This window comes from Spermophilus citellus, assembly GCF_964194105.1.
Source record: "Spermophilus citellus genome assembly, chromosome: 17".
Taxonomy (NCBI): Eukaryota; Metazoa; Chordata; class Mammalia; order Rodentia; family Sciuridae; genus Spermophilus; species Spermophilus citellus.
Window position 1 is genome coordinate 77,620,278 of NC_138199.1, and position 17,789 is coordinate 77,638,066.

At 54.4% G+C, this 17,789-nt stretch overlaps 3 protein-coding genes across 6 annotated transcripts; 1 reads left to right on the forward strand and 2 right to left on the reverse strand.

Moving 5' to 3' along the window:
- Window positions 1-600: 600 nt before the first annotated feature.
- PDE6G (phosphodiesterase 6G) lies at window positions 601-2,498 on the reverse strand (the record flags this gene model as incomplete). The annotated part of the gene is made up of 3 exons (XM_081271998.1): window positions 601-677; window positions 1,005-1,045; window positions 2,353-2,498. The coding sequence occupies 3 exons, from the start codon at window positions 2,496-2,498 to the stop codon at window positions 601-603; spliced, it is 264 nt and encodes an 87-aa protein (XP_081128124.1).
- A 4,571-nt stretch (window positions 2,499-7,069) lies between these two features.
- OXLD1 (oxidoreductase like domain containing 1) lies at window positions 7,070-8,451 on the reverse strand. Of its 4 annotated transcripts, none has more exons than XM_081270354.1 (2): window positions 8,377-8,451; window positions 7,070-7,627 (listed from the first exon to the last, which is right to left on the reverse strand). In XM_081270354.1, exons 1-2 carry the CDS (start codon window positions 8,434-8,436, stop codon window positions 7,253-7,255), a joined length of 435 nt encoding a protein of 144 aa, XP_081126480.1. In that variant the 5' UTR covers window positions 8,437-8,451; the 3' UTR covers window positions 7,070-7,252. The 4 variants fall into 4 exon arrangements, 2 of the variants coding, with proteins under 2 accessions (XP_081126480.1, XP_081126479.1); XM_081270353.1 differs by having other exon boundaries at window positions 8,284-8,451; XR_014019250.1 differs by lacking the exon at window positions 8,377-8,451 and adding an exon at window positions 8,162-8,300 and having other exon boundaries at window positions 7,489-7,627.
- A 133-nt stretch (window positions 8,452-8,584) lies between these two features.
- On the forward strand, window positions 8,585-14,313 carry CCDC137 (coiled-coil domain containing 137). The gene is made up of 6 exons (XM_081270352.1): window positions 8,585-8,739; window positions 9,064-9,197; window positions 11,027-11,249; window positions 12,369-12,451; window positions 12,681-12,760; window positions 12,959-14,313. The coding sequence occupies exons 1-6, from the start codon at window positions 8,612-8,614 to the stop codon at window positions 13,172-13,174; spliced, it is 864 nt and encodes a 287-aa protein (XP_081126478.1). The 5' UTR covers window positions 8,585-8,611; the 3' UTR covers window positions 13,175-14,313.
- The last annotated feature ends 3,476 nt before the right edge of the window (window positions 14,314-17,789 follow it).

Here is a 17,789-nt window from a genome sequence, read left to right on the forward strand (position 1 = left end):
GTTCGATCCTCAGCACCACATACCAACAAAGATGTTGTGTCCGCCGAGAACTAAAAAAATAAATATTAAAAATTCTCTCTCTCTCTCTCTCTCTCCCCCCTCTCTCACTCTCTCTTAAAAAATAAATAAATAAATAAATAAATAAACAGGTGCCCCAGGCAAGCAGGGACATGCTCATTTTATTATGGTATGGAGACAAGGAGGGTGGGTCATTTTGGAAAGGCTGATGATGAAGGGCCTCATTCTCTCATTGCCAAGCAGGACTCCTGACACCCACCGTGGCCCACCCATGCCAGCTGGAAGAGCTGAGGGGGGGTCCTCCTCACCTGCACAAAGCAGCACAGGGGGCTGACAGTGGGGGACACGTGTGGGTTCTCTCTCTGTTCCAGTCAGGAGGAGGTGAAGGCTTGGGGGTGGGCAAGGGTCTCCAGGAGGTCAGCAGGGTGTCCTAGGGAGGGGGGCTCCTGGCAACTAGCATCCAGGGCCTCAGATCACCCTGCCTGGAGGCCAGGTGCCTGCTGGGCTGGGGGCCCCCTGCAGGGGTCCTGAGCAGGGCTCACAGCAGGCCGTGCAGAGAGTCCAGGACCCCAGAAGATCTGGCTAGATGATGCCGTACTGGGCCAGTTCGTGCAGCTCCAGATGGTTGAAGGCTTCCCATGGGCAGATGACCATGATGTCTGCAGGAAGCGTGTGGTCAGAGAGGATCCCTAGCCCAGGAATCCCCCACCCCATCTCCCTGTTTTCCCACATGCCCTCGTGGACAGCTGAGGGGGAGGGGCAGCAAGGATCTCGCATCCTCACCCTGGTAAATGTGCTCCCCCCGTGGGAACAGCCCCACTCAGTGGGAACTGAAGCTTGATGTTGGGGGAAGAGACAGGCAGGCCAGGGGGACAGTGCTCTAGGTAAGAAGCTGGGGGAAGCTGGGGTTGCTGGGGCTGTGGGCCCCAGGCAGGCCTTGGGGGGACCTGGGAAGACCCTCAGCATAACACTAGCCATGGGGATACCTGTTCCCAGGCCTTCCATTCCAGGGATGTCATCCCCAAACCTGCAAGGACAGAACAGTCAGGGACAGTGGTCCGAGGTCAGGACCCAGCCCTCCCAGGAGACCAGGTCCAGGCTGGGAGCACAGTGGGCAGAGATGTGGGTCTCCTCCCAACCTCCCACTGCTGCGCTAGGCCTGAGGAGTCCCTTCCACAAACACAGGCTGAGGCCCAGCAAAGAGGGAGTGAGCCGAGTGGTCAGGTGTGTGCCTTGGCAAGAGCATAGCATGAGGACTTTTGGGTGGGCAGAGGGCAGTGTGTCCAAGTGTGCTGGTGTGGTTGGGATGTGGCTTGTGCTTGAAGGCTGGGCACTGGAGGCTGGGTCCCCAGAATTAGGTACTGAGAGGTGGTAGGTCTTTAAGAGGGGCCTAGTGGAAGGGGATTAGGTCAGTGGGATTAACAGGCTGTAACTCTGCAGAACACAGGAGCCTGGTGTCCCATCTCACCATGGGATCTGTCCCTATCACTGGCAGCCTTGCCATGACAGCATCCACCATACTATGATGTAGCCCCGGGGCCCTTACCAGAGGCTGATTTGAGGGAGCAACTCTACCAGGAAAACTTTCAGCCTCTAGAACTGTGAGCATTAAGTGCCAGCCTTCCTTGCACAATGAAAAGCAGCACTTCTCGGTGTGCACGTGGGATGTGACATGATTGTATGTGCCTAGAGAGTGTGGCGGTGGGGTGCACACACATCCCTGAGGTGAGGCAGTGGCTGAATTTCTGGCTTGCTCAGAGCCTTGGAAACTGCCTGCCCCAGTAACGAGGTGGCTGAGCCCCTCCCTAGCTCCTATCTCCCCTTCCTGGGCTCTACCACGTGGCCTGCGCAGTGGTTTCATTAATGAGGTTCTAGGCATAAAGTTAGTTAGAAGAGATCGAAATAAAACACACAGACTCAGTTACCTTATTTATATTGCTAGGTCCGAGACAGCTCACCTCTCTGGTTCCCACCTCTAGCCGCCCAGCAGGGCAGCGAGGATTACTCTGGGCTAGCAGGAGAGAGAGAGTGAACACACCGGGGAGTAGCCTTTTATTGGGGAACAAGAGATTCAGGGGAGAATTCCATCCAATGAAGGTTGAGGGGGGGCTGCACTCCAAGGTCAGGGTCAGTGATTGGGTCCCCGGGGTCAGTAGTCAGGCACACCCCCACACGGATGGGCTCTCTCATCAGGAAAGGGTCAGGAAAGCTTCGACAGAGCCAAAGCGCCTCAGGCCCTTAATGGGAGTCACCCAATCACGTGTTAGAATGGCTTCCCACACTGGGCAGCCTGGGGGACCGCTTTCTGAGACCCCCCCCCCCAGCTCTGCTTACCCTTGGATGCCCTTCTTGGGTGGCTTGCTCTTAAACTGCCTGGTTTGCCGCTGCTTAAATTTGGGTGGTCCTTTCCTGGGGGTAACAGGTCCTCCAACCACCCTCGTGGGTGGCCGGATCTCGGCCTTGGGTGGCTCCAGGTTCATGGCGAGGCTGGCAGAGACACTACAGTGACCCTTGGCTTCTGGATTTCCTCAGAGTGAACTGGACTCCTCAGGTGGCTGAGGTCAGACCAGGCAGGGGTTCTGGTCAACCCTCCTGTTCTGTTGGGGTCACAACCCACAGAACAGAGAAGTTGAGACGGCACTACCTGCCACCCTTCGGTGTGCCCAGGACAGCAGCCCCACCCTGGGAACACCTTCAGCTCCATTTAGGTATACCCCCAGAACTTTCATTTCCCACGGGCCCTGCCAGAGGCCCCCACTGCTACACATAACTCAGGCTGTCTCCCTGTATCCCTGGTGTTGCTGGTCTTGCTCATCCAGCCCCCACTACCAGTCCATGCCAAAACCATGCTCTTGGCCCCTTCATGTCCTCAACCAGGACCCCTTCCTGCCTTGGTCTCTGCAGGTGGCTCTAGAGACACTTGAGGCCTGCATCCCTCCCCTTTGCTCAGTGACTGAATCCAACCATGTCATTCTGTTGAAGGCCTTCTGGGGGCTCCTGCTAGGACTGGGATGCAACCCAAATGAGCCCTTCTTCCAAGCCTTTCCGATTAGGCTCACCAGTCTTTGCTCTGGCCACACTGTCTGCTGGCCTTTCCTTCCTGACAAATTGCCCCAGGCTGCCCTCAAGGGCTCCAGTTCCCTCTCAGGAAGGCCTACCCTACAGTCACTCTGTGCCTCAGGCCCTGATTTATTTCTTTACATCATGTGTAAGCCCAATTCCTGATTTGTCATGCGAACCCGTGACTGACTAGGGTCACTTGTGTGCTTTTTCTGTGTTTATTGTCAGCCCTTGGGGTTGTGACATGGAGCTCACAAAATGGGAGGACAGGGGTTCCCTTGGAGAAGGGGCCATCTCAGAACCAGATCCTGTGCCTCCTGGCTCTATTACATGGAGGGACAAGCCGAGGCCTCACCAGCTCAGTGAGGCTGGCCCACTTCCACTGGCTAGGGGCCTCCTCTGGGTCAGTGTCGCCCTGGCTCTGGCGTGGCTGAGCTGGCCTCTGCTGCTGTGCCTTGATGAACGATGTCCTTGAAGGCTGATGATACCCCTCCCCAGAGCTGCTATCCAGGCCCCAGTGACCTTGGCCAGGGGCACCTTGGCTTTCTCTAAGCCTATTAGCACCAGAGAGAAACTCCTAATCTCCCAGGGAACTGCAAAGCCCCACACAGGGCCAGAGGAGCTGAGGCTGTGCACGTTGCACAGACAGAGGACACTGCCCATGACCCCAGGTGCCCCAGGGACTACCTTATGGGGTCCCCTTTCCTGCTCCCCCATCTTTTGGGTTGGGGTACCTGACTGCAGCCTTGGGCTACTGCTGGCTGCTTTCTGGAGCTCTAGGGCTAAGACTGACCATGGCCTTGCTGTGAGGGCATGGCAGGGTCCACCCAATCCCAGGGGCCCTACTTTCCCTCCATGAGGCCTTGTCCCTGGGGCCAGCACCAGCCTGGGAGAAACCAGGGCTCAGAAGCCTGGTGATTCTGGTTGCGTGACCTTTGTGGTACCCATCCCTCACTTTCCAGACAGCACAGGCCCAGTCAGACCACCTCGCCAGCCCAGGCCATGGGCAGCTCTGGGCCCAAAGGGATCTCCAACTATCAAATGCTGTTCCCATGGCAATGCTGTCTTAGTGGCCCCAGGCGGCTTAGGCTGTGGTTGGTGCCAGCCAGCTGGTTGGTCACATGGGAACTGCAGCTTCCAGACCATCACTGGACTCAGGAACACTGGCACCACCATTTGACATTGGTGGGTATCTTCTCTGAAGGACAAGGGGAAAGGGGGATGACTCCTGAAGACACAGACCTCAGCCATGCGGGTGAAGGCCCATCATCTCTCCCGACCCCAGGGCAGATGGGCAGATGCCTCATTGCCAGGAAAAGCAGCTGGGTGTGTCAGTACTCACCAGGTGCCGGTCAGGTCTCAGGGAGCCACAGGTGCCAGGTCTGAACCTGGCTCAGCAGGGTGCTGGTCCAGCCACTTATCCTGCTGCCTTTGATCGGATTAAGACTCCTCTCTCTGACACCCACTAATGAGCCTGGAGCCCTGAGAAAGAGATCCTGTCCAGGATACCAGGGGTGGACAGAGGCACTTAGGAGCAGTTAAGGACCTAAAAGATGGCCAGAGACCAGGAGGTGAAGTGTGGTCCTGAGTAGCCTGTGGGTGAGACTCCACCTCCAAACGCCACCTGCCTGTCTTACAGATGGCTCTGGCCACCAATCTCTGAAGAACCTGCCTTCAGGCCCCCAATGCCTATGTGGCCTGGCCTGGCCTGTCTCCACTTCTTTGGTCTTACCCTTTACTCCTGCCTCTTGACCCAGGATCACTGCCCTACTCCTGGGTGATGCAGTTCCTGTGCCTCTCCCCTTCCCCTGGTGCTTTTTGCTGGGCCTCTGGATCTCTGTGCCCAGGGTCACTTTTCAGGGCAGCCCCTCAAGCTGGACCAGATGCCTGTTTGGGCTAGAACTGTCCTTCCTCAAACATCTTGTGCTTATTTGGATGGTTTTTGTTATCTTTTGTCTTCACACTGGAGTGGAGAAGGCCAGGTGGATTTCTACTAGTCCTGGGGGCCAGTCCAGTGCTAGGCACTTCACAGATGCCCAGCAGGTAGGTACCTGTAGACGGAAAGATAAAGACAATGTTGGAGCCAGTGTGATACTCAGCAAATTCTCCAGGAGAGGGCTGGCCTCACTGTGAGGGGCAAGGCCAGTGACTTCTCTTTGGGGATGTCTCACTGTGTGGTCTGACTAGACCACCACTGTAATCCAGAATGAGGCTGGTTTTGTAAAACCTGCAGGGTAGGATGTATGTACTCATACTTACATGTGTGCACAGTGAAAAATAAAAAAGACCTCATCATTCAATAGATATATACATATATATGTGCTACTACATCTCAGTCCAGTCATTATTTTTCCAGCCTCCTGAGTAGACGGGACTATAGGCAAGCACCACCATGCCATTTCCCCCTCCAAACACTTTTTTTTTTTTTTTTTTTTAGTACTTGATATCCAACCCAGGGCCTTGTGCCAGGCAAGTGCTTTACTACTGAGCTATATCTCAAGCCTTATTTTTTTTATTTTTAAAATATTTTTTAGTTGTAGATGGACACAATACCTTTGTTTATTTGTATGTGGTGCTGGGGATCAAACCCAGTGCCTCATGCATGGTAGGCAAGTGCTCTACCACTGAGCCACAACCCCAGCCTTTGTTTTTTTTTATTTTGAAACAGGGTCTTGCCAAGTTGTCCAGGCTGAAATTGCCATTCTCCTGCCTCAGCTTCCTGAGTGGCTGGGATTACAGGAATGGGCCACTGTGCCCAGCAGAAGACTTCTTTTGTCTCTATTTTGGAGACAAACCCACTCTATGTTGTGCACTACTGTAGGGCCACCAAATCCCACAGCACTGCCCTGTTTCTGGGCAACTTGTTTCTTTTTCTGGGCCATTTCTCATTCCATATAAGGTCTGGGTTAGACCACATATTTGCCAAGTTTAGGATCTAATAGTCGTTGCACTCACGTCCAGCAATGACTCAGTGCTATTGGATGGTGTGCATCAGCTGTTCAAGACAATAGCCTGAACCCACAGTGTCTAATCACCCTCTAGTGAGGCACCCCACCTTGTGGCCTCACAGTCCTATTGCCAGATTCCTATATGAAGCTGGAATATGGAAAAGACTTCCTTCCGTGCAGCTCCTGTATGATCCCAGCTTTCCCTAAATGATAAGCATTGACACTCAAGCCCAGTTCTAACCTGGCCACTGGCAACATGGAAATTGGAACTGCTGGTGGGAGAGGTTGGGGTGGGGAAAGTTCTATGGAATGGGGAGGGAAATGGTCAGTTAGGACCCCAAGATCAACCCCTATTTGTGGGCCAAAGTCCAGTGGCTAGGATTGTGGCTAAGAACCAGGCTGGTGCCAGGCAGCTGGCATTGGAACTAATGCCCCAGGCCTCCCAACTACCTTGGCAGCCTCAACCTAGTGGATTTGGAAGGACTAGTTCCAAGCAGAGCTCAGGCTCCTGTGGGTGTCCACAGTCTCTACCTGGTAGGACCCAGCAGGGGACTAAGAGTGGATGGAGGGATGGGCTGCCTGCAAGGATTTGATCACAGTCCCCCACAAGCCCAAGTGGCCCTTCTGCTGCTGCACTTGGAGTGTTAACCAGAGTTGGCCTTCAGCAGGACTTGGGGGGATGCTGGAACTCAGAGGGAGCCTGTCACTTGGGCACTCAAGTTGATGGGGTCTTTTCTTACCTCTGCATGCTGGAAGGCCTGTGTTGCTTGGCAGAGGTGCAGTACCCACACACACACACTGCTTTCTTCTTCTGTTTGCAGCACTGGGACAATCCCAGGATACTCACCACTGGGCCGAAACCCCAACTCTTTGTTTTTTTCTTTTGAGACAGGACCTTGCTAAATTGCCCATGCTGTCTTGAACTTCTGATGCTCCTGCCTCAGCCTCCCAAGTGGCTGGGATCACAGGTGTGCACCAACACACCTGACTGCACCTGCTTTCTTTGAGAAGGCAATGTAGGCCTTAGGAAAAATACAAAAGTCTCTTGTTCAACCACTAGAGAGATTTTATTTATTCTCAGATAAAGTCAATAAAAGAGTTCCTCCTGAGCCCGTCAGATACATCAAACCCAGACAGGAGGTTTGAACAACAATCACTGCTGCTTCCTGGGCAGAAGCGGATGGACTGGCCTCTGTCCAGGGTAAGGGTGTCTTGGCCAGGCTGGCTCAGTCCCCACCTCGTGTGCGGAGCTGGATTTCCATCCTGAGGAAGGCCTTGAGGTTCTCATCGGCCACGTGCTCCTCCAGGGCAGCCAGGGCCCGCTCCCCACCATCCTGGTAATGCCGCAGCAGGGCCTCTGCATACTCTACCCACACGCAGTTGGGGCAGCCACTCATGCAGCAGTTTGTGGGAAGCTGGAGTTCAGGTGGCAGAGAGTATGGGGGTCCTGAGGGGCCCCCAAGGAGTAGGGAGGCCTTGGGCTGTTTGGTGTCTTCTGCACATGCTTGGGAGCCCCCCTCCACAAGGCCGGTCTCCAGCTTTCTGTGGCCATCATTGGCTCCCACTCGGGCATGGCGCCTGTGAAGGATGCAGCCCACACCCTGTGGATGCAGATAAGCATGACTGTGCAGGAAGTTGGTAAGGCCTCACTGTCCCCAGGTCTAGGGGGCTTTCAGCTTTCCTGTTACTTTCCTGGCTCCATGTCCTTCTTAACTTCCCCACTTTCTGATTGACCTCAAATTATTTCACCTTTCTAGACTCAGTTTTCCCATACCTAAGCCTGACAGAATGGTTGGTGTGAGGACTGAGCTCAGAGATCCGCACCGGGTGTGCACTCCAGTAGACAAGGCAGGGGAGGGGTGGTGACCCCAGCTCAGACTACTAGCTGAGAAGTCCTGGACTGGAATGGGGAGACCTCAAGCTCCTGGCCACACGGATGCCTCTCCTCCTTCAACCGGTGTGCCGTGCCCCTCCTGATAGAACGTCCTGATCAGTCTCGTGCCGGTTTCTGCCACCCGAGAAGCAAGGCTCTCGGTCATCCTGTCCTCGGGGCCCCACGGGCGGCCTCCCCGCTCCACCGCCCCAGCCCTCGGTCGGTCTCCTCCCGAGGCCCAAGTCACTGCCTGGCACCCTACGTGGGCAGTCTACACCCGTTTACTAGCTCCTCCTGCGAGGCGCCTCAGCTCCCCCTCGCCAAGCCCCAGGACCCAGAGTGCTCCAAACAGCAGGCGCTCAGCAGACGCGCGGGACGGCTAACCGGCCTCTCCAGACCGGGGCGGGGGGCTCCGCGGCCGGCCCCCGCCAGAGCCCTCGGTCCCATTTGCCCGCCCGCCCGCCGGCCGGTACTTGCCCAGCGGCGGACGGTGACGCTCAGCGAGCGACCTCCGGACGCTACGCTCCAAAGCAGCATTGCGGCGGCCCGGCTGAGACGTGAGCGGCGGCCGCGCGGGCCAATCCCAGCGCACCAGGAAGCCGCGCCGCTCCAATGAGCGTGGGATTGCGCGCAGGAAGCGGAAGAGGTGCTCGTGAGGCGGGGCTGTAAGGAGAGCGGAAGTGGCTTCACTCGTTAAGTGCCAGGAGCGGCGATGGAGGGAGCTGAACGCCGAGCCGCGGCTTTAGCGGGGTCGGCGAGGTTTGGCGGTCGAGGACGGCCGCACCTGCGGCGGCGCGGGCAGCAGCAGCAGCGCTCGGCCTTGCGGCCGGGGCATCGTGGGTGGGTGCCGAGTCGCGGGAGGGGACCCAGTCAGCGAGCTTTCACGCGCGCCCCTTGGCGGCCGGGCCGGGGTCCTGGGTGCCGGCTGAGCTCCGCTCCGGGAACGTCCGTCGGATGAGTGGGCGTGAGCGTCTGGCTTCGCACGGGCCTCGTTCCCGCTCCGAGGCCGGCTACGCCTTCCACACCGGACAGCCTCGGCGGGGGTGGGAGCGTGGGCTCTCTCCAGGTGGCCGGGCCAGTCCTTCCACAGGCCCGGCCTCCCTTTCTTTGATTCTGCTTAGGCTCCTCCTGGTGCGAGTCTCACCCCCGGATTCTCCTTCCCAGCAAAGGAGAGAAGGTGGTAAATTGCAAGCCCAAGAACCAGGATGAACAGGAAATCCCTTTCCGGCTCCGAGAGATTATGAGGAGCCGACAGGAGATGAAAAACCCTCTCAGCAACAAGAAGAGGAGAAAGGAGGGTATGTACAGGCCCCTGCTGGGTGGCGACAGGCTTTAGGACAGGTCGCCCAGCTGTCCCAAGTAGGTGTGAGCCTTGCAGTCAGGAAATTCACCCAGACGCAGTGCTCTGGGCGCAGGGCCTGGGCAGGAGGACCGAGCAAAGGCCTGTGTTGGTGGTAGTGTGGCTCCAGAAGAGGCTTGAGAGGATCCGGGGCGGGTTCAGGGAACCTCAAGAGCCATGGGAGGGAGTGTTGATATTTTTCTTCCTAAAAGTGATGGAGATCTATCAGAGTTTTAAGCTGCAATAACCGGTCAGATTTTCTTTTTTTCTTTCTTTTCTTTGGTACTGGGAGTTGAAATCAGGGACACTCAACCACTGAGCCACATTCCCAGTCCTTTTTGTATTTTATATACAGACAGGTTCTCGCTGAGTTGCTTAGGGCCCTGCTAAGTTGCTGAGGCTGATTTTAAACTCGGGGTCCTCCTGTCTCAGGCTCTCCAGCAGCTGGGATTACAGGAATGCACGGGAGCCCGGCTGTATCTTATGTATATACACATCTGTTTTCCCAGACACAGGACTGGTTTTACAGTAGTGCTGTTTTAGAATTTGTATGTAAACTTTGGACTTTTTACCACAGGATGGTGAAATAAAAAGTTAGGAAAGGGGGGCAGGTAGAGGAAATACTGGCCCAAATGGAGGATGACAGTTGCTTTTGTAGTGCTGAGAACCACCCCAGGGTCTCATGGTAGGCAAGTACTCCACCATTGAGTTACATCCCCAGCCCAGGATGGCACATTTTGAACTGTGCTGCACTACATTGATCCAGGACCTTGCATACTCTAGGCAAGCACCTTACCACTGAGCTATGTCCCCAGTCTTTTTTGTATTTTGTTTGAGACATGATATTGCTAAGTCACCAAGGCAGGCTTTGAATTTGTGATCCTTCTACCTTAGCCTCTTCAGTAGCTGGGATTACAGGTGTGCACACTGCACCTAGCTGTTAGATTATTTTTAATACGTAAACTCAGGCCAAATGTATACACCTGTAATCCCAGCTATTCGGAAAGCTGAGACAGAAGGATCATGGGTTTGAAGCCACCCCAAGCAACACAGCAAAATGTGTCTCAAAAAAAAAAAATAGGGCTGGGGATATATTTAAGATATAGTTCAGTGGTAGAACAATGCAATTACAAGGCCCTGGGTTTTATCCCCGGCACCACACAACAAACAAGGATAAATTTATAAATTAAAGCTGGTATTATAGGTTACCAATAGCACATTTGCTGAGCATGTGTAAGATCCTGTGCTGTGAAAGCAAATATTCATGTACAAGTTTCTTGTTATGCACATAATATATATGCACACTCACACCACACAGTAAAGTCAAACAGCTCTGCAAGAGGTATGAGTGAAGTGTGGCCTTGGCTCCCCTTCAAGGGAACCACTGTTCATTTTCTGTATAACCCCTGGAAACATATATCCATCTATCCACACATCTTTGCCTTCATGCTGTACATTTTATAGCCCGCACTCATTTACAAAGGATTGTATGTATCTCTCTGCATCCCTGCACGTAGCTCTCCTGGACTTGTTTCAGGGTAGTTCCTTCAACCAGACAGCTTTGAGTGGATGTAGAAGTTGTCTCTGACTTTCTTCACCTGTGCTGTGGTGGGGTCTGACCTGTACCAGCAGGCTGTGGGGTTGCATTCCTAGGGATTGCGAAGCTGGGCATTTTAGGTCTTCTGGCTGTTTTCCCTTCCTGTGACCTTGGAAGATGAAGTGAGCCTGGGCCTCCTGACCCTCCTGACCCTCATGCCATGCTCCTCTGGTGTCTCCCTTTGTCCTCAGCTCAGGTGGCCTTCAGGAGGACTTTAGAGAAGGAAGCAAGGGGAACAGAACCAGACATTGTTGTCCCCAAGTTCAAGCAGAGGAAGGGGGAGTCTGATGGGGCTTATATCCAGCGCATGGAGCAGGAAGCCCAGCATGTGATGTTCCTCAGTAAGAATCAGGCCAGCCGTCATCCAGAAGTGCAGGTGGCTTCCAAGAAGGAGAAGTCTGATCGGAAGAAATCGTGAGTTGAGGGATGGTGGGGTCAGGGTCACCTGGAGGCACCAGGGAGGCAGGGCTATGGGTTCCAACAATTGTTCTGCAGTGGCAGCGCTTCATTGCCAAGGTCAGCCCCTGCCCACCTGACCATAATTTCAGGAGTTAAAGCCCTGGTCATAGCAATTTCTTAACCTGGGGGAGAGGACTCTGGACTCTAAGATCTTTGCTTTATCTTTACCTTTCTCTGGAAAAGCATCAGAGGGGTCCAATAGCCAGGCCAGGTCCAGGGTCAGCTCCCCCACCCCACGCCTGCCTGTGAGAGGTATAACCATAGCTTTTCCAAATGAACCAACTCCAGCTTTTGTTGAAGTTAAGAAAATATTTCTGCAGCTGTCTATTTTCCCTCTTTGCTGGTACGAGGAGGACCACCTTTGTTTTTGGCTGGTCTTAAACTTGTGAGCCTCCCGCCTCGCCTTCTGAGTAGCTGGGACTGCAGCGGGGCGTGCACCACCATATCCAGCAAGTCACATCTGTTTGAGTCTTCTCCAAAAGCTACAAAGGGTAGTTAGATTGTTTCTGGTTTTGTAGAGTTTTTCTGCTTCTGAATTCTCATGATTCTTATAGTCACTTTAGCCAAAAAAAAATTACATCACAGAAAACAGCCCAGATATAGCCTGAAGCTTCAGTGATCTACACAACTGTTCTGAAGCCATAAATTCAGGGTCACAATGAGGTGCTTTGTCTGATGTTGCCACTTTCCTGTCTTTTGGACCTAACAGGATAGCTGACACTCAGGGCAGCATGGTTCTCTTCAGAGCTGCTGTCCTGTGCATTGTAGGGTGTTCAGCAGTGTCCCTACCCCCACCCCCAAACAATATGACAATCCATAATGTCTGCAGACATGGTCAAGATTCCTTGTGGCTGAGAACCACCGTTGAAATCCCTGAGAGGCCTGGTGGGTGCAAAACAGGCTCTGTTGGTGATTGTGGATTGGAGGCAAGGAGGGGAATGGGAGCGAGGAGTGGCCATCTGGGGTTGGGTCTCAGCTCTGCCACCAGGCACCCCCCTCAAGGACGGGGTGTCCTCTGTATTCTCAGGCAGACTGAGAGGTTAGGAACTCTGCAGCATCCTGCTTTCTTCCCAGTTTCCAGAGACGACGACTGGACAAAGCCCGGCAGAAGAAGGAGGCAAGGGCAGCAGATAGGCTGGAGCAGGAGCTGCTGCAAGGTATCGCTTCCCAAGTGGCCATGTCCACGGTGCTCCCAACAGGGTGGGCCTGGGCCTGCTCTTTGCACCAGCCCTCTTGGTGGGCCCATGCTCTCCTGCGGGGTTCACAGCCAGGGAGCGGGTCAGTGAACAAGCCCATGTTCTGTGTCCTGGCCTGTAGGATAGGGCAGGGCACAAAGGCTGTGGTGGTTGTGTGGGCAGCAGGCCTTTGTCCACTCTGCTTCTCCAGATACGGTAAAGTTTGGAGAGGTCGTCTTGCAGCCCCCAGAGCTGACCGCCAAGCCCAGGAGGAGTGAAACCAGAGACCAGGTATGGGGGACCAGGTACACGGAGAGGAGGAGTTGCTGGATTTGCCTGAGGGTTTCCCGGGAATGAGAGCCAGGACCTGTGGGTGCTGGCTGATGGGGGGCCTCATTCAGGACTCTACACCGGGTTTGGAGCTGTTGGACCAGGTATGGCCTTTGCCATCTCCTGAGCCTGCACCTCAGCCTTCCTTCTCTTCCTCAGCCTGGCCAGAAGTCACTGATGCTGAGGAAGCTTTTGATCCCCAGCAATGTGTCCCAGCCCCTGACCATCTCGCTGGCCCGGCAACGAATCATGCAGGAGGAGCGGGATCGGGCTGTGCAGGCCTACAGAGCTCTGAAGCAGCAGCAGCAAAAGCAGAGCACATTGCCTCCAAAGCTGCCTAGCCACACCCAGAGGATACTTGGGGCACAGCCATGATGGAGAGATCCAGAGCCTATGTGAACCCTGAAAGCTGCCTTGCGGGTGCTGCACCCAGGCAGAGGCAGGCCACACAGACGGATTTCTCTGGACAGGCCTGCATGCCGGCTGGCCTTGCAAGAGAGTCTCTTAGGTCTTTTCTTGTTCTTCACCCTAAGGACTGTCCTTTCAGTATTGACCACCAGTGGGGTGATCACAGGATTGACCCCTAGATTGGCGCTGGTACCTGGTTGAGACCCAGCCAGTGAGCCAGGTCTCATTGTGCTCCTGAGCCTAGCTTCATTCTGAAATACAACAGTCCAGACTGAGATGACCCAGGGCCACTTAAGGGTGGGCCCAATCCCATGACCTGCCTCTAAACACCTGTTACTCATTGAAACAGCTGATTCAGGTCAGCTCAGAGTTTAAGAGGCTCTGGTGGATTCATCAGCACCACACAGGCAGGGGCCAGCCTGAGCAAGTAGCAGGCAGACCCTGGGGCAGGGCTGACGGGCAGCACCTAGACCACCTTACAGGGTCTGTAGGGATCAGGACCCCAGCCCACTTAATGCTCCTCGCAGAGGCGGGGGAGCCCCAGCTCAGCTATGGTTTGGAGACAGATGACTGTCCATGTGTAAGGAGAGTGGGAGCAGGTTTCTGAGCCACATAATAGGTCTTTGGGAAATGGGGTTGGCCTCGAAAGAGGGCCCAGACTCTGATTAGAGCGCAGGACTGGTGAGAGCTCCCATGTGGGGCAGGATCTTGCCAGGTTTGAATCTCCTGCTGGCATCCAAGGAGGGAATACCTGGCTGTCAGCTACAGATGGTGTGTATTGGGAGAGACTTAAAACCCAAGTCTGGACTGAGGATGTGGCTCAGAGACAGAGTGCTTGCCTAGCATATGTGAGGCCCTGGGTTCCTTCCTAGCACCTTGTGGCACCCTGATGGGAAGTGAGCAGTCCTTCCCAGCTGCACACCTCCCTGTCTGCCCCTGGAGAAGTGGTTCAGAGAGCTCAGCAGAGGCCGTGTTGGCCCAGGAGAACTTGAGAAGGCAGAGGACCCCTTTTCTTGCTATCTCCAGGATGAGCTGCATTGGTTATGTGTTGCCCTTCCCCAGCTTGCATTTTCCAGAATGAAGTTTATTTGTATTAAAGTTTTATTTTCTTGGAAATTGGGCTATTGCCTTCTTGAGTGGTTTTGCCACCTTGTGATAACTCACTGGTATCCCCACACCATGTAAGGGTGATTAGGAGTGGGTGGCTCTGTTTGGAGATACACCTGGCAGCACTGATGGCCTGGGGCAGTCCAGAGAAGCACAAGTCAGACTGTTTGCCACTGGATTTCCTAGTTTGCATCAGGACGCTAGTGCCAGGCACAGTCCTGTTGAAGACACAGGCTTCCGAGTCTACCGGAAGCAGTGTGACCTTCCGCCTAATGTATGTGATGCGCCCTCTTATAGCCACTGTCTTGGATTAGGCACTCCATCTCCTCTCTGCTTCCTTAAGCCTTCCTCTCTCAGAGACCTTAACAGAATCTTGCTCCCCACACCTAGGCCAGGCTGGGCCAGGCTGTCTGGGGGCTGGCTCTCTGCCCGGTGTCTGGCGGATTTTCTGCTCTCCTTGCTTTCTGTGCAGCAGTTGGCACTGCTTGCCTGTATCAGCCTGGGGCCTGGTCTTTGCGTGAGTACTCCTGCTGGCAGCCTGGTGGTGGCATTGCCACTTTTGGGGTACGGTACTGGGATTGAACCTAGGGATTCTCTACCACTGAGCTGTATCCCCAGGCCTTTAAAAAAAAAAAGTTTTATTTTAAGACATGGTCTCAGTTGCCCAAACCAGCCCTGAACTTGAGATCCTCCTGCCTGAGTTCCCGAGTCTCTGGGATCACAGGTGTGCCACCATGCCCTGTGCAGCATCCCTTGGGGGCTGTTTGTACTGGCTTGTTGGTTGCCCCACGGTATTCACGTGGAAATCCAGGGTCTGGAGGGAGTGGGAAATGCAGGGTACCCATGGGGTCTCCCAGCCCCCCACTGTGTCCTCGCTGAAAGTTGGAGCACCTTGAACCTCCCCTGGCTGCAGACACAGGCAGAGGACCCCTTTTCTTGCTATCTCCAGGATGAGCTGCAGCACTGAGTTCCCCCAAATGTGCTTTGGACAGATCACCCTGGTGTTCAGTGCTGCTTTGGCTTCTCAACTAGTGCCATCTTGGGAGGCTTTGGGGCAGTCCCCTTTGGGGCTTTCTCTAGTGCAGGACAAAATCACAGCTGTTCCGGTTCTGGATCTTATGTGATGCTTGAACCCTCCTCTCTGCTGGCCCCTCCCTCCTGGCATCCAAGAGGCACACCTCTGTTCCAGTGCCTGTGGAGGGGCTGTGTGGGGCCTCCCAGCCATGGCCAGATGCAGCCAAGTCTGAATTCCTGTCCTTAACCCTGGCAGAGAGGAGTCCCCTGAACTGAATGTGTGCAAAGCCTGGGTAGGGGACAAAAGCAGACACTAGAGGGGCGGCCGTGGTCATCCAGGAAGCAGCTCAGACTGCGCAGCTCAGGGAGCTCATCTCACCACCTTCCTTTTCCAACTTGGCCTTCTCCCAGCATCTCTGGGGATCGAGGGCTGGTCAGTCCAGGGCAGATGATCCACTGAAGAGGTGAAGGTCAGAGAGGAGCTTCTGAGGCCACCTACCTCCCACAGGTTGGGTTGGTCTCTCTGTGTGAAGGGAAAACCTGAATTTGGTTCAGCACCCAGGCCTCCCAGGACCCTATTTAAAAACTCACGTGGGGCTGTTTTCTCCACCCTGATTTCCTCCAGCAGTCAATTCTGTCAGAGATGTCTTGAAGTCAATGCTGCGTCCAGCAATCATGCCGTCCTTTGCTGAGTACTGAGGACCCACAGCTGTCCTGTGTGGTGCGGTCCTCCATGGTTGGGGGGCAGTTTGAGCCATTGGAATGTGCACTGCTGTGACACTTGAGGTACCTGGACCCAGAACAGCTTGAGACCAGAGTCCCTCAAGCCCCAGGGCAAGAACAGCTAGGGTGAACGCTCTCCATCCTCACCCACCTCACACGATACCCCATTGGGAGCTAATGGTTTTGTAAATCTGGCCACTGTTCATAGACACCTCTTTCACTCCCAACGTCTGTAGAGGAGCATGTATCAGTTTGACACCATGGCAGGAGGATACAAGTTTGAGGCCAGCCTTGGCAACTTAGCCAGACCCTGTGGTGGTTTTTTTTTTTTTTTTTTTAGTTGTAGATGGACACAATATCTTAATTTTATTTATTTTTTATGTGGTGCTGAGGCTCAAACCTAGTGCTTCACACATGCTAGGCAAGCACTCTACTACTAAGCCACAACCCCAGCCCCAAGACCCTGTCTTAATGGTTTTTTGTTTTGTTTTGTTTTGATTTTATTTCTGTGTCTGTGGTGCTGGGGATTGAACCCAGGGCCTTGTGCATGTGAGGCAAGCATTTATCAACTGAGTTATATCCCCAGCCCTGTCTTAATGTTTTCGTAGAAGGGCTGGGCTGGGGCTCAATCCCCAGGGCAGGGGTATGTGCTGGGTGGGAGAAGGAAGTTCACTGCCAAAAGCAGCCTGACCCACAAGTCCAGGTTTGGTCCCCACGCCCTGAGTCTCTTCTGCTCTGTAGTACCATCCCCAGGAATCTGTGGGAGGTAGGAAAGGAAGGTTTAGGCCCTGTGGAGTGGGGCTCTGCTGTTGCGTTTCCCGACTGTACACTCAGGTCGCTCCAGGGGAACTGGGCTGCACCACATAATCACAGAGACAGAAATACCTTTTTCTTTGGGTCCTGTGACAGCTCCTCTGACCTTAGGGGTCCGTGGAAAGAGAGAGAGAGCAGGGGCGGGGGCAGGGGAGAGCGAGAGTGTGCCAGAGCAAGTAGAACTAGCACTTACTGAACCCTTTTATTGGGAAGAAGCCATTCAAATGAGGCAAGGGCAAGGATTCCAAGGGAACTGGTGAGTGTAGCTCAACCCCTCTGGGTGCCCCTACTCCCAGGGCCACTCCCGGGGCCACACTTCATTATCTGAGCCAGGGAAAAGACCGAATCCCCAGTCATTGCACTACCCCGCCAGACTGCTGTGATCTTTCCGATCCCCGTGGTGCATCAGGACTTAATTTGGCGTGCATTTGGAGTGGCCCCCCACACTCGGCCAGCCTGAAACTCAGCACAGGCTGCTGAAACACAGGACGCCTCTTGTGCCTGAGGAGCTCTTCAGCGGTGGCCCTCCTGCCCAGCCAAAGGAGCATCCTCTGACTCAAGGGACTATAGATTAAAACCAGAGGTGCTCCACCAGAGATACACCCTCAGCCCTTTTGAGAACTCTGACACAGGGCTTCGCTAAGTTGCCCAGGCTGGCCTCAAACCTGCTATACCCTACCTCACCCTCCCAAGTAGCTGGGATTGCAGGCGTGCATCACCACACATTTAAGAAACACCACACATTTAAAGCAGCATTTAAGATGATGTGACAACGTGAGCAAGATATGAAGCAGGAGATTCAAGCTTGGTGACCTGGAGGCTTCACACCACCCATTTGAGTAACAGGTATCAACCTGGCCTCTCTGGCCCACATTCTCATGCTCTATGGCAGAAATGAGGCAAAAGCCCTACTTCTTTTCAGTGA

Excerpts from the sequence above, each read along its gene's own strand:
- CCDC137 (XM_081270352.1), top strand. The coding sequence starts at position 8,612 with ATGGAGGGAGCTGAACGCCGAGCCGCGGCTTTAGCGGGGTCGGCGAGG. Across the intron at positions 8,740-9,063 it reads TTGCGGCCGGGGCATCGTGG|CAAAGGAGAGAAGGTGGTAA; the intron begins GTGGGTGCCGAG and ends TCTCCTTCCCAG. Across the intron at positions 12,452-12,680 it reads GGAGCAGGAGCTGCTGCAAG|ATACGGTAAAGTTTGGAGAG; the intron begins GTATCGCTTCCC and ends CTGCTTCTCCAG.
- OXLD1 (XM_081270353.1), bottom strand. The coding sequence starts at position 8,436 with ATGCTGCTTTGGAGCGTAGCGTCCGGAGGTCGCTCGCTGAGCGTCACC. Across the intron at positions 7,628-8,283 it reads GCCCCGGTCTGGAGAGGCCG|GGTGTGGGCTGCATCCTTCA; the intron begins GTTAGCCGTCCC and ends CTGCATCCACAG.